This window comes from Nuphar pumila, chromosome 7, assembly GCF_984573655.1.
Source record: "Nuphar pumila chromosome 7, dmNupPumi1.hap1.1, whole genome shotgun sequence".
Taxonomy (NCBI): domain Eukaryota; kingdom Viridiplantae; phylum Streptophyta; class Magnoliopsida; order Nymphaeales; family Nymphaeaceae; genus Nuphar; species Nuphar pumila.
Window position 1 is genome coordinate 17142008 of NC_143255.1, and position 16439 is coordinate 17158446.

At 34.3% G+C, this 16439-nt stretch overlaps 1 protein-coding gene across 4 annotated transcripts in view; it reads left to right on the forward strand.

The window, feature by feature from the left end:
* The window catches only part of LOC149831313 (DNA polymerase epsilon catalytic subunit A-like), a 154462-nt gene extending 138325 nt beyond the window's left edge, over window positions 1-16137 (forward strand). For all 4 annotated transcript variants that reach the window (XM_090013810.1, XM_090013811.1, XM_090013812.1 and 1 more), the window contains 2 exons: window positions 14673-14779; window positions 15296-16137. In XM_090013810.1, the coding sequence (XP_089869936.1) occupies window positions 14673-14779; window positions 15296-15680 (492 nt within the window). In that variant the 3' untranslated portion in view covers window positions 15681-16137. The remainder of the gene's footprint in view (window positions 1-14672; window positions 14780-15295) is intronic.
* The last annotated feature ends 302 nt before the right edge of the window (window positions 16138-16439 follow it).

Here is a 16439-nt window from a genome sequence, read left to right on the forward strand (position 1 = left end):
TAGGATTCTGAAAATGAATTCTCATATCTGAAATTAGTTGCTTGAGCTACACGATTTCTATTGTAGTAGTCATCATTGCTCTATATTCAGCTTTTGTAGATGATAAAGACACCTTTTGTTGTTTCCTGCACCTCCATGAAATCAGGGATTCACCTAGAAACACACAAAAACCAGTTGTTGATCTCCTATTATTTAGATCCCCTCCTCAATCAGCATTAGAGTATGCAATAAGATCTAAGGAGGAAGAAGAGGATAAAAAAACTCTCTTATTTATTGTACCTCTAATGTATTTGGTAATTCTCACGACTGGACTCATATCAGCTGAAGTTGGAGCGTGTTGAAATTGATTGGCTATATGTACAACATGAGCTATGTTTGGTCTTGTAATACTTAAATACATAAGAGACCCCACGAGTTGTCTGAATGGAGTTGGATTGTCCAAAGAAACTCTATCATCGGCTCACATCTTCATTCCAACAGTCTCTGGAGTGTCAACAACTTTATCATATGATAGTCCTGACCTGTAATAATATATGAAGCAAAGTTTGTTTGTGACAATATGTTCCCTCTGTTAGAATATGATACTTCTATATCAAGAAAGTATGTTAGGAACCCAAGATCTGTCATTTCAAAAGAATTTTTCAAAAACTGTTTTACTTTCTTGATTCCTTCTTTGTTACTACCTGTAATCAACATATCATCAACATATAAAAGTAAAATTATGATACCTGCATAAGAATTCTTGATAAATAACGTTGTATCAGTATAGCATATCCTGTAATAACATTGTTAAAGGTACCAAACTAAGCTTTCGGTGCTTGTTTGAGGTCATATAGTGCCTTTTTTAATTTAAGCACTTTACCTGAAGGAATTATCAATCCAGGTGGAACATCCATGTATACTTCTTCATTGAGATTCTCATTTAAAAAAGCATTTTTAACATCCATTTGAAATATATTTCAATTTTTAGTAGTTGCAATAGCTATAAGAATTCAAACAATGGTCATCAATCGGAGCAAAAGTTTCTTCATAATCTACTCCGTATTCCTGAGAATATCCTTTGGCAACTAGCCTGGCTTTATGTCTTTTCAAGGATCCATCACTTTTGGTTTTTACTTTAAAAACCCATCTACAGCCTATAGTCTTCTTTCCAATGGGTAAGTTTATAATTTCCCAGGTATTAGCTTCTTTAGGTGCGTCTAATTCTTTATGCATAGCTTTTATCCATTCAGGTAAAATTTTTACTTCATTGTAACATGAGGGTTCAAAATATGAATGAATCGCTATAAGACTTGCTCTATGTTTAGGAGAAAATGAGTCATAAGACACAAATTTATTTGGAATTCTTGAGATTCATTCAGATCTACGAATAGTGGTTTGTTCTGAGGGAATTTCTAATGTTTCATGGTTACTTTGATTTGTACCTTCATCGGGTATGTTTTGATTTCTTTTATTGTAAACTATTGGTTCAACTGTTGTTCTATTCTCAATAGGAGGTTCTACACAAATATTTTCATCATTAGACAATAGTTTAAATAAAAAAGAGTAATCATAATTTATGTTTTGCGATATGTTTCCTTCAAATCCACTTTCATTTTCAACAAAGTTAACATTCCTCGAGACTAGAAATTTATCATTTTTTATATCATAGCATTTAAATCTTTTTTGTGTTTCAAAATACCCAATGAACGCACAGGGAATAGCCTTAGAAGATAGTTTGTCTTCTTTATCATTTAAAACATCACACTTACAACCGAACATTCTTAGTAGTGTTGTGAAAAGCGTTGAGGCGTAGTGAGGCGCTCCACCAAAAACCGAGGCAAGGCGTAAGCCTCAAAATTATAAAAAATATCTAAAAATAAAAATAAATAAAGAAATGCTTTATTGATGAAATAACAACCAATAAAAAATAAAAAATCTCAAATAAGTACTAAAAAATATGAGATTAACATATAAAAGTAACTAAAAAATGATTACATAACTGGAAAATATATGAGATTAACCAAAAAGTTAAAATATACTAAGAAACTGATTACATAACTGAAATAACTGGAAAATATATGAGATTAACCTACAAAAGTTAAAATATATGAGATTATTCTAAAAATATGAGATTAACATATAAAAGTAACTAAAAAATGATTACATAACTGAAAAATACATGAGATTAACCAACAAAAGATAAAATTTACTAAGAAACATATTACATAACTGAAATAACTAGAAAATATATGAGATTAACCAACAAAAGTTAAAATATATGAGATTATTCTAAAAAATATGAGATTAACATATAAAAGTAACTAAAAAACTAATTACATAACTGGAAAATATATGAGATTAACCAACAAAAGTTAAAATATACTAAGAAATTGATTACATAACTGAAATAACTGGAAGATATATGAGATTAACCTACAAAAGTTTAAATATATTAGATTATTCTAAAAAATATGAGATTAACATATAAAAGTAACTAAAAACTCATTACATAACTTAAAAATATATGAGATTAACCATCAAAAGTTAAAATATACTAAGAAACTGATTACATAACTGAAATAACTGGAAAATATATGAAATTAACCTATAAAAGTTAAAATATATGATATAATTCTAAAAAATATGAGATTAACATATAAAAGTAGCTAAAAAACTGATTGCATAACTGAAAAATATATGTGATTAACCAAAAAAAGTTAAAATATATTAAGAAGCTAATTACATAACTGAAATAACTGAAAAATATACGAGATTAACGAACAAAAGTTAAAATATACTAAGAAATTGATTACATGACTGAAATAACTGGAAAATATATGAGATTAACCTACAAAAATCTTGTTGATTATGTCTCAAAAATCTTTTTGTAATTTTTTTTTTGTGCCTTGAGGCACAGGGGGCTGCGCGTCAAGGCACGTTTTTTATGACACTGATTCTTAGTCTTTGATAGTCAGGTTGATATTTGAATAATTTTTCAAAAGGAATTTCATTGGAGAAAGTTTTTGAAGGCATTCTGTTTATAATGTATATTGAGGTTAATGTAGCTTCAGCCCAAAGATTTTTTGGAACATTCGTAGCAATAAGAAGAGTCCCTGCAGTTTCCATAATATGTCTGTGTTTTTTTTTTCTGAAATTATGTTTTGTTGTGGTGTTCTAGGATACGATCTTTGATGTAAAATTCCTTCATTTTTTAAAAATTGTTTAAATTCATCTGACAATTCTCCTCCAGAGTCAGTTATGAGAATTTTTAGCTTACTTTCAAATTGATTTTTAATCATGTTATGGAACGTTTTGAAGATTGTAAATACATTAGATTTAAATTTAAGTAAATCCAACAATATCTAGTGAAGTCATCGATAAACACAACATAATAAGAGAATCCTCCTTTAGAGGCTATGGGAGTAGGACCCCACACATCTGAATGGACTAATTCAAAAGGCATTGTAGAGAAAAAAGTTCTTTCACCATAAGGCCCGCTGTCATTTTACCAAGTGAACATTCTTTACATTCAAAATTATCTTGACAAATTTTCTTGGTAATAGGTAGAAAATTTAATTTTCTTATATTTGGATGCCCAAGTCTATGATGCCAAGTTCATATATATTTTGTTTGGGCAATGTTACAAAATGATTCCTTTGGAATACAAAGAAAATCTATATAATAAAGATCTCTTTACCTAGAACCTTCCCCGGTCAATTTTCCGGACTGGCGATCCTGCACCCAACATTTATTTGATGAGAATACGACATCACATTCATGATCTGAGATTTGAGAAATGGAAAGTAGGTTAAGATGAAGTTTTTGGTATAAATCTTATTTTTGGAATATAAAATTTGTTGTGTTTTGACTAATCATTTATAAAAATTTCAACACCCTCTATTTTCAAGGCAATGCCATTGGCAGTAGAAACAAATGATGCATTTAAGTTAGGTTGATATTCAGATAAAATAGACCTGTGTTGAGTCATATGAAATGAAGCTCCCAAATCAAGAAGCCAAGAGTACATACCAGGAGTAGAAGATGTTGCAATTTCTCTGTCAGTTGAGATAATGATTTGGTGAGATCTTTGAGATTCAGAGTATCCTCGTCTTGTTTTGATGGTAAAGCGGCAACATGTTTTTCTTGAGGCCTATATTTGTATTTAGGACATTGATGCCTAATATGACCTGGCTCATTACAGTTATGACAAATGATTTTTTATTCTCCTCTATTCTTACTAAAATGAGGAGGTCTATATGGCTTGATATAATTGTTAAAATGTAATTACAAACCAACATTGTAAGTATATATATCTTTATATATATATATATATAAAGAGAGAGATACATATACATATATACTATGTATGTATGTATACATATCTCTGTGTGTGTGTATATATATATATATATATATATATATATATATATATATATATATATATATATATATATTGTCCATAATACTCGAAGGGGTATTTCTGTAATTTCACCTTTTACGCATATTCCACTTGGAATAATGCTTCCAATTTCTTCTTTATTTTATTTTCTATTTTTTTTATTTTTTTTTCTTCTTTTTAAGTGTTGTATCACATTGGGGGCCTCTCAATAGAGTCATTGGGGGGGGGCAACAGACACAAATGTGACCGTTGGGGGCTCCCCAACGACTCTTTTGGGAGCCCTCCATGTGGTCCCTTTTGCTTGTATAAATAGGGGTGTTCCCCCTTTGTAATAAATAAGCTCGAGAGTCTCAAGCATTCTCCTTTTTTATTGAAACACATGCCTTAGTGCATGTTTGCTATTTTTACGCATTTGTGCGTAGTTGTTCAAGTGTTGTGTGAGTACCTTCGTGCACATCTTTTGTAAAGTATTTGGGCTTCTATACGTATTTTCTCTTTGTAGACATTTTCACATGATATCAGAGCCAAGTTGGCGATAGAGGATCGTGGGATTCTTCAATTTTCGAGTGCCTCGAAAAGCATGCCTTCGGTGTTTTGAAGATTGAAGTGGTGGATCTTGCTTCTCCAATATTTTAGAAGAATCTTGTGCAAGTAAGACTTAAAGATATCCTTTTGGTACGTATTTCTCTCTCTATCTTTACTCTCTAATGGGCGAAAAGAGTTTTCCTTTGCTCTCGGTGTTAAACTAAATGGCTCGAACTATCATGTTTGGGCCGGGAACATGGAGGCTCACATAAATGGGAAGGGTTTATGGGGTTATGTGCAAGGCACAATCCCGGAACCCGAACTGAAAATTACTATTGTTAAAGATGGAGAAATCAAGATTCTTGAAGGGGATGAAAGAACAAATGCACTTGAGGATTATTCCAAGAAACATGCCGAATGAGAAATGAAGAATTTTAAGATTCTTTCTTGGATTTTTATAGATAATGTAGTTGAGGTCCGTAGGAAGGGTGATAGAATTTTACTTATTAAATTAGTATTAGGTACGGATATTATTAATATTATTAGTGTTTATGCACCTCAAGTAGGTTTAGATGATTCCATTAAGCATCAATTTTGGGAAGATTTAGATGGAGTAGTACAAGAGACATCTTATGGAGAAAAGCTTTTCATCGGCGGTGACCTTAATGGACATGTAGGCATTAGTAGGGATGGATTTGAGAATATCCATGGAGGCTATGGTATAGGAGAAAGAAATGAAAGTGGAGAAAGGATTTTAGATTTTTGTTTGTCCTATGATATGATCTTAGCAAACACTTGGTTTAGGAAGAGGGAGTCTCACCTAGTAACATTTAAAAGTGGGGTTAATACGAGTCAGATAGATTTTTTCCTACTTAGAAAGAGAGATAGGGGTTGTTGCATCGATTGTAAGGTTATACCAGGAGAAAGTGTAGCTACACAACATAGAGTCTTAATTTTAGATCTTAGAATTAGACAATGCCGCAAAAGGGATAGACATAGGATAGATCCTAGAATTAAGTGGTGGGCACTGAAAGGAGCTAAACAAGAAATGTTTGTAGAGCAGGTAGTTAAGGAAGTTGATTGGTGTCTCGAGGAGGATTCAGAATCAATGTGGAATAAGATAGCGGGTGGTATGAGAAAAGTAGCTAAGGAGGTATTGGGTGAGTCTAAAGGCGGTGCACCACTAGGTAAGGATACATCATGGTGGAACGAGGATGTCAAATTAGCTATTAAGGTTAAAAGAGAGTGTTATAGAAATCTAAGTAAGAGTCGTGATAATGAGAATTTGGAGAAGTATATGATAGCAAAGAAGGAAGCTAAAAAAGTTGTTCGAAACGCGAGGGCTAAGGTATATAAGGAGGTTTATGACAAGTTGGATACCAAAGAAGGCGAGAAGGATATTTATAGGCTTGCAAAGATGAGAGATATGAAATCGAAGGATTTGGGTATGGTTAGATGTATCAAAGATGAAACGCAAAGGGTTTTAGTCAAAGATGAGGAGATTAAGGAGAGATGGAAAGATTATTTTGATAAGCTATTTAATGATAGTCATGCTCAAGATCTTGGAGACTTCTCCATTCCTTTTCATGAGATAAATCGTGACTTCATGCGCAAGATTCAAAAGAAAGAAATTGCAGAGGCTTTGAAGAAAATGAAATCAAGAAGGGCAGTTGGCCCAGATGGTATACCTATCGAGGCTTGGAAATGCTTGGGAGAGAAAGGTTTAGAATGGTTGACAAATCTTTTTAACTTGATTTGGCGAACAAATAAGATGCCTAATGAGTGGAGGAAGAGTACTTTGGTGCCTTTATATAAGAATAAGGGTGATATACAAGATTGCACAAACTATCGTGGTATAAAACTCATGAGTCATACTATGAAACTTTGGGAGAGGGTGATTGAGTCTAGGTTGAGGAAGGTTGTCATGATATCGGAGAATCAATTTGGTTTTATGCCTGGAAGATCAACTATGAAAGCTATACATCTTCTTAGACAACTTATTGAAAGATATAGAGAGAGGAACAAAGATTTGCATATGGTTTTTATTGATTTAGAAAAGGCATACGATAGAATACCTAGGGACGTTCTCTGGTGGACAATGATGAAGAAAGGTGTTTCTCTCAAGTACATTAGTATAATTAAAGATATGTATGAAGGAGTAGTAACCAATGTCCGCACTTGTGGAGGGGTGACAACCAATTTTCCTATAACGGTTGGGTTACATCAAGGATCTGCTTTAAGCCCTTTCCTATTTGCGATAGTGATGGATGAGCTTACGAGATCAATTCAAGAAAATGTACCGTGGTGTATGTTGTTTGCTGATGATATTGTTTTGATTGGTGAGTCTAGAGTTGGGGTTAATGCTAAGTTAGAATTATGGAGACAGACATTGGAAGCTAGAGGTTTTAAGTTGAGTAAGAGTAAGACTGAATATATGGAATGTCGGTTTAGTAAGCAACGAAGTAGTGATGGGAGTGTAGTGAAGCTTGGTGAGCAAGATATACCGGTGAATGATTATTTCAAATATTTGGGATCCATCATTCAAAAGTATGGAGAAATTGATGGAGATGTAAATCATAGGATAAAGGTTGGGTGGATGAAATGGAAAAGTGCTACTGGAGTGCTGTGCGATCGTAGAATGCCATTGCGGTTGAAGGGAAAGTTTTATAGGACGACTATTAGACCCGCTTTACTTTATGGTACGGAATGTTGGGCTGCCAAGAGACATCATATTCAAAAAATGAGTGTAGCTGAGATGCGGATGCTTAGATGGATGTGTGGAAATACAATAAAAGATAAGATTCGGAACGAAGAGATACGTAAGAAGGTAGGTGTTGCACCCATTGAAAATAAGATGCGAGAGAATCGTTTACGGTGGTTTGGACATATTCGGCGAAGGCCTAATGATGCTCCAGTTAGAAGGTTGGAGAAATGGGAAAATATATTAGTTAAAAGAGGTCGGGGTAGGCCTAGGAAGACTTGGATGGAGATGATAGGAAAGGATATGAATGCTTTGAACCTCACCGAGGACATGGCGTTGGATAGAAATGATTGGAGGAAAAGGATTCATGTGGAAGACCCAAAATGAATTTCTTTTTTGGTTCATATCGCTGACCCCAATTGTTTTGGGATGAAGGCGTAGTTGTTGTTGTTTGTTGTTTCTTGGATTTTTTCGTAGGTTGAAACCAAGATTAATGCCAATATTATTAAGTTCAAGAAAGCTTCAGAAGCATGACATTATCTTGAAAAAATGTATACCTCAAGAGATCTTTCACATAAATACTACATTCAAAAGAAGGCTCTTACTCTTCAACAAGGCGACATGACTATTAAAGAATATTTCACCGACCTTTCTTCTATTTGGGATGAGCTTGCTATGCTCGAACAAAAATGGAGTGGAAAAACAATTGAACTCCGTCACAAGCAACTTGAAGAAGACCAGTTCTTCAACTTTTTTAATGGGCTAAGGCGCGAATTTGAGCAAATAAGGTCGTCTCTTTTATCCTCATTTACTCCCCCCTCTTGAGGATATTCTCACCAAATTAAGTGGTGAAGAGACCCGTATGAGTATAAGTAAACAATGATCAAATGTACTTGTTGTTCTTTCTAATTATGAAGAAAATGATGGGGTCAATGCCGTATCAAGACCCAAAAATAATGTAAAAGCCTATTGTCCTCCTCATTTCAAACCACAAAATCAAGGAGGAAATAGTGGGCAAGGGGGAAAGATGGACTATAACAATTTTTTTTGCCATTTTTGTAAAGAACCGGGGCATATCAAACCTATATGCCTTAAATAGAAGATACTTTTAGCTATGGACACCACCGGTATACCGCAAAAGGAGGAGCCATCTTAAGTGGATCTCTTTCACTAAATCAAATAATGGAAGCTCTTCAACCTCTCTTCAAGGGAGCTACCTCCGGTGCCGCCGCATCTACCTATTCCCCTCCAGGTAAAGTTTCTTGGCTTTTGGACTCCGGTGCATCTTTTTATATGTCCCCAAACATATATTTTCTTTCTGATTATTCAAAAAATATTTCACCATCTTTTGTTTCCACTGCGGATGAAACCTCTCTTGAAATTAAAGGCATATGAAATTTTGAAACTCAAGATTTTTTTATTCTAAAAATCAGATTTATACCTAAGATAAACTTAAACCATCTCTCTGTTTCTCAACTCTCAGACCATGGTTGCGATATTAAATTTTCTTTTGATAAATGTTCAATACAGAATCGCCGGTCCGGGAAATTGATTGGGGAAGGCTTTAGGAAGGGAGACTTATACTATGTGGACTCTCTTCAAATTCCAAATTTTTTTTGTAATGTTGCCCGACACAAAGATGTAAATGTGTGGCATAAAAGCTTTGGTCATCCTAACATCACAAAGTTGCCTTATTTACATTTTGAAAAAGATCTCTGTAAAAGTTCATTTTCTTGTAATGATTATATTCTCGGGAAAATGCGAAGTTTACCTTTTGAGCAATGAACTATGTGTGAAATTGTCTATGAAGAGACAATACGCATACAAGCATAAATACTTTATAAAAGAAGTGCACGAAAGCACTCTCACAACACTTGAACAAAATACGCAAAAAGCGTAAAGATAATAAACATGCAACAATGCATGTATTTCATAAAAGGAGCAAATGCTTGAGACTCTCAAGCTTGAAGAATTACAAGGGGTAACACTCCTATTTATACAAAGTGAAAGGAGTGCAAAGGGGGGCTCCCAAAGGAGTCGTTGGGGAGCCCCCAACGACTCTATTGGGGGACCCCCAATGCACCTTTATGAAAAATATTAAAAATAAAAAATAAAGAAATGCAAAATACAAAAATAAATTACAACATATTCCAAAATGGAATATGCACAAGATTACAAGAATACCCTTTTCGGGTAGGAAAATAAAATATGTATAAATATATATATATTTATATATGTAGAGATACATATACATATAATATATTATATTTATATGTATCTCTAAGTATATAAGTATATATATTTATACTTACAACATGGTTTTGGAGATACATTTTAACACTATGTTCTCTTTTAAACCTTTCGAAATTGTTCATTCAGTTGTTTCAAAAGAAGGTTTTTCTTACTATGTAATCTTTGTGGATGACTTTTCTAGATATTCATGGATTTATTTTCTCAAGTATAAGCATGTTCAAAATTGTTCATTTAGATGTTTGGGGACTTGCACCAGTTGTTTCAAAAGGAGGTTTTTCTTACTATGTAATCTTTGTGGATGACTTTTCTAGATATTCATGGATTTATTTTCTCAAGTATAAGCACGAAGTATTTTCGTGCTTCAAATCCTTTCATGTAATGATCATGAATCAATTCAACAGCAACATAAAGATATTTAGAAGTGATTCTGGAGGAGAATATCTCTCCAATGAATTCAAAAAATATCTTGAGGATAGTGGTATTGTTCACCAAAGGTCTTGTCCTAAAACCCCTTAACAAAATGGGTTGGCCGAAAGGAAACATGAACACATCATTGAGACCACTAGAACCCTTCTTATATCCCAAAATATTCCTAAAAACTTTTGGGCCGAGGCAACCCTTGCTTCAGTATATCTCATAAATCGCTTACCTTCTAGGAATTTGGGAAAGATCTCTCCTTTTGAAGTTTTACATAAGATGAAACCTGATTATAATAAGTTATGAGTCTTTGGTTGTAAGTGTTTTATAATTACTGATAAGAATGACAAACTCTCTCCCAAGGCTATTTGTTGCATCTTTCTTGGATATTCCGAAACTCAAAAAGGGTTTCGATGTTATGACCCTAGAAACGATAAATTATATGTCTCAAGAAATGTGACATTCTTAGAAAATGAGAGCGGATTTGAAAAAAATGTTTCCCACTAGGAAAATAGTGATTATTCTTTCTTATTTGACTTATTGTCTAGTAATGATGATATGTCTAGTGATGATGAAGTATCATCAAATCATGATGGAAAAAATGGAGTAGATATTGATGAACTTAACTCACCCAATATCCAAGAAGGCAGAATTTCAAGTGACCCAATAACTTATTCTCGTAGAAATCGAGATACTTTCAGAAGTGCTATTGATCAATATAGTGAGTCTATTCTCACTCCCGATCACAGAAGATCTGAAAGAAATAAGAGACCTCCAACTCGATTTGTCTCTTTTGATTCGTTTTCACCCTGATATAGGGCTTGTCTTAGTGCTATTCATTCTTACTTTGAACCAAGAAATTTTGAAGAAGCTAAAAAATGTATGAAATGGCAAGAAGCTATGCAAAATGAACTCAATGCTCTTAGGAAAGCTGAGACATGGGAATTCCAAACTCTACCTATTGGAAAGAAAACTATAGGTTGTCGTTGGGTATTTAAGGTTAAGACTAAGAGCGATGGATCTCTGGAGAGATACAAAGCTCGCTTAGTCGCAAAAGGGTATGACAAAGAATATAGTATTGATTATGAAGAAACTTTTGCTCCTGTAGCCCGAATGGTTACAGTTAGATGTCTTATTACTATTGCGTCTATCAAAAACTAAAACATTTTTTAAATTGATGTGAAAAATGCTTTTTTAAATGGTGATCTTAACGAAGAAATTTATATGGATGCCCCACCAAGCATGAAGATTCCTAAAGATAAAGTTCTTCACCTTCGAAAAACCCTCTATGATTTGAAACAGGATCCCAAAGCCTGGTATGATAGATTTAACAGTGTAATGCTAGAAAATGTATTTTCTTCTTGTATATTGATACTGCATTATTTACTAGAAAATCTGATGCAGGGATTGTGATATTATTGCTCTATGTTGATGATATGTTAATTACAGGTGATGATGTTTAAGGAGTCAAGGGTATTAAGTCCGTCTTGACTTCAAAATTTGAGATGTCAGATTTAGGTTTTCTGACATACTTTCTTGGAATTGAGGTTGCTTATTCTCAATGTGGTTATTTTTATCTCAATCTAAACTTGCCTGTGAGATTATTGACCGGTCAGGAATTTTCGAAAACAAAGTTTGCGAAACTCCTGAAATAGTTTACTTAAAAATGAAGATCGATGACGGGATCCTTCTAACCGATCTTACTCCTTACCGGCAACTGGTAGGCTCGTTGATGTACCTTAGCATCACTCGGCCTGATTTGTCTCATGCAATTCACATTGCCAGTCAGTTCCAGCATGCCCCCACAACCGTTCACATGAGTGTTGTGCTTCGCATCATGAGATATTTAAAGGGAACTGTAAATAAGGGAGTATTCTTGTCTTCTTCTTCTTAATTAAAGTTAATTGCTTATACTCACTCAGATTGGGGAGGTGACCCTAATAATCGTCACTCCACCACTCGTTTTTGTGTCTTCTTAGGTGAGTTTCTGATTTCTTGGTGATATAAAAAGCAACATGTCTCTCTGTCCTCCACTGAAGCATATATATATATATATATATATATATATATATATATATATATATATATATATTTGTCCATAATACCCAAAAGGGTATTTCTGTAATTTCACCTTTTACGCATATTCCACTTGGAATAATGCTTGTAATTTCTTCTTTATTTTATTTTTTATTCTTTTTATTTTTTTTCTATTTTTATTTTCTTCTTTTTAAGTATCGTATCACATTGGGGGCCTCCCAATAGAGTCGTTGGGTCCTTTGGGAGCCTCCCATGTGGTCCCTTTTGCTTGTATAAATAGGGGTGTTCCCCTTTCTAATAGATAAGCTTGAGAGTCTCAAGCATTCTTTTTTATTGAAACACGTGCCTTAGTGCATGTTTGCTATTTTTACGCATTTGTGCGTAGTTGTTCAAGTATTGTGTGAGTGTCTTCGTGCACATCTTTTGTAAAGTATTTGTGCTTGTATACGCATTGTCTCTTCGTAGACATTTTCACAATAATGTCCTTGTTTTGGTGCGGCAAATGCGCAATTCTCTTCTTGGCCATTGCTAGAAGTAGCAAGCACACTGACGTTTTTACTCATATTTAGCTTAGTTTTTTCTCCACTAAGCTTAGTGAGAATCTCATGAATAGGAGGTGATGAAGATGATAGCATGGCGGCCCTTGTTTGTTCAAAGTCGGGTCTTAATTCATAGAGAAAAGCGAAGAGTCTATCTTCTTCATCTTGAACTCTTCGCATTTCTATACACTTACCTTTCCATTTGGGTTCAAATTGGGCAAGTTGGGTCCAAATAGAAGATAACTCCGTAAATTAATCTCTTACATTTTTATCTCTTTGTTTGATATTTCTAACTTTTTCTTGGAGATAATAATTGTGAGCCATATCTTTTTTGGTAAACATACCTCTAAGATATTCTTCAGCTTCATTTGCCTTTTTGTAGCATAATAGGTTTGAGGCAATTTTTGTCTCAACTCCACTTAGCATCCATGAAAGAATTTTTGCATTTTTCATTTCTCATTCATCTAATTTCTTGTAGTATTCTTTCATGGTTTTGTCTCTTTCGTCAAGACTAGTCTCAACTCCATTTTCACCTAATGTAATTTTGAGAGTAGGTTCAAGAATAATACCTCTTACGAATCCCTACAAACTTTGACCCTTGATAAATGTCTCCAAGTGTCCCGCCCAAATGTTATAGTTGGTTCATTCAAGTTTGAATGGTGTAATAAAGTTGAAGTTGCTTGTATTGTGTGGGAAAAAATCACCCATGGTTTATTAGAAGAGAAAAAAATCACTACCACGAAGAGGAATAAACATGCTTTTCGAGGCAACCCACTAATGCACGATTGATCATACACCAAGCTCTGATACCACTAAAAGAGGCCTCACAACTAATCAAGTTTAATAAATAACTTACAAAACATACATCCACCAAATATGCTTAGCATATAAATGCTTCACGACAAAGATGTAAACAGAGTGCTTAAAAGCACGTTGATCTTAATATTATTGAGGGGTAAAACCCTCTACTAAAAGTAAATTACAATGGGCACAAATGACCCTTATTTATAGAGTGCATTTATAGAGTTGTTTCCATCAGATCTAATTAGAGCCATTGACTTGACTGTACATTGACAGTCAGCCAAACTGTACATTGATAGTCATTATGGCTGTTGGGAAAAAAGACAAAATAAAAGAAAAAAGAATAAAGAGAAATAAAACAAAAATACAGAAAAATAAAGATTACAAAGATATACATATATACTTTAAATATATATTTTTATACATATACATACTCTTATATTACGAAGAGTATATATATATATGTATGTTATTTTCTAACAAAATCCCCTAATTGGAACTCATAAGGGGAGGTTGTTTGACCAAATCTGACCCCATGGATGTGTTCAGTATGCTTAAAATAGTAGGAATCAACCCTTGGATCATATTTGTTCAGCCTAAAAATAAAATTCTTGAGGGTTAAAAATTTAGTGTATTGTAGGCATTTGATTTTTCAAACCCTAGAAATCCAACTTACATGTCAGAAAAACATGACCCCCCCCCCCCCCCCCCCACACACACACACACACTAAGGGTTAAGTTCAAAATATGAAAAGAATTATAAAAATCACTAAATAGGAAAATATAAGGAGAATTTTGAAAATGTATGCACATTGTGCATCAGTTGTCATAGCATGTCACAAGGTGTATCACCATGTTATGTCATGTCGCATAGACATGTGAATTTATTTAACATGTCCAACTTTGACAGGTTTCTAATTTTTTCTGCTTCAAAGATTGTTTCTTTATTTTGTCCTTATGGATCATGTATGGAAGACTGTCAATGCTGATGCATAACTGGCACCATATGATTCTGCAGGTGATGAGGAAGAACCTCTTAAAATTGATACATGTAAGGGAATTTGCTCCAGAGGCACAGTTTTCTGATCTATCCTTATCCTTTACACTACCAAACGTGATCTGCAGGTCAGACTCTCTTCATCTCTGAAAATTTCTCCAAGTGTCAAAAATTTCCATGTCCTTGTGCTGATATTGTAGAAAAAGCTTAAGGGTTTCAATGCCATATTTTTAATAATTCACCATTTCATTCTTCAAAAAATGTAATCTTATTCATCCTCCTTCACTGAGTTCTAAAGTTGTTGAGAATGTCTCCCTCTAAATGATGGGTCCTGAACTGTTTAAGTAGTTAAAGTTTACACATCTGCACCTTAGTTGCATATGCTGGTGTGATTGGGCCTTGTTTGAACAGTCGCATACTTGCTGAGTCCTACCTAACCATGGTAGTCCATATTTTCTAACTGCAATTATATCTGTGTTGCATGATCTGTTCCACACTGCAGCTTATCCTATGGTATGGCTAACAAGGTTAGCTCTAGGTTGTGACACAGCACAAAGCTTTCAACCAGATCCCTCCATTTAGTTAATTTACTTTGTTGATCATGAGCTCCATTTGGAATTTCTGATGAGAAATTGTCTTTTCAGTTACTGCAATGACTGTAGAGATCTCGATTTATGTCGTGATGTGGCACTGTTTGAGCACGACTGGCACTGTGCAGTGCAACAGTGTGGCCAACCTTATAACCGCGAAGTGATGGAAAATGCACTTCTTCAGATTGTTAGACAGAGAGAACGGCTCTACCACTTACAAGATCTTGAATGTACCAAGTGCCACAAGGTGAAAAATGCACATCTAGCCGAGCAGTGTGGTGAATGTGCAGGATCATTCCAGTGCAAAGAAAATGCCAATGACTTCTTGATGAAAATGCAAGTTTTTCTGAATATCGCAGTACGTCAGAAATTCCAGCTTCTAGAAGACTGCACAACATGGATATTATTAGGCTCAAGGCGAAGTGGAATTCAACTGTAAATTTTTGGGACTCACTTTTTTAACCCTAATACTAATTTTAAATGAAAGTGGCCTTATTCAGGAAAAGATAAGAGGGGCTTGATGATACTGTGTCACTGGTTGGATATTGCTAGAAGGAAATTGCTGAATACAGAGATCTTGTCTAGCATGCATGTAATCATGGTGACCACCAGGGTTGGTAGGAACCAATCCATGTATCCCTGGAACAGATGATTCAGCAACCTCATTTGAAGTTCTCGCCTAAGATAGGTTTGCCAAATTGTTGAAACTTTCACCTCGATATTTTGTATATTAAGGTACTTCTGTAAATGCTTGTATTATGTGGGTAGTACATTCATTTGTTTGTATTGTTTACTTCGGTATATGTAGGGTGCTTTGCCCTCAGTTTTATTATTTTGAGGGAGCAATTCTCTTGAAAATTTATTTTGCTTTATATTTAATTTAAGTGCATGTTTGGGTAGACCGTCTTTCTAGCAATAAAAGCCCTCAAGGTTATTAAGTTGGCAGAAACTATAATATTCTTTTGTCCATGGTGTCCTTTAGCTATTCACATAATTGCAAAGTCCTGTCACTCGCTGGTGAAAAACGAGAGCCTTTTTGGTCTTGGAGTGGCATGCATCTCTTACAGAAGGGCTGACATAAAAGGGTCACTTAACTAGGCTTTCAATTTGATTAAGGTAATGCCCCAGCATTTTTCTGGTTCTCTCTTTCATTTGTTTATCCATTTTCTCATGAAACAGGCTTTGTTCTATCATTATG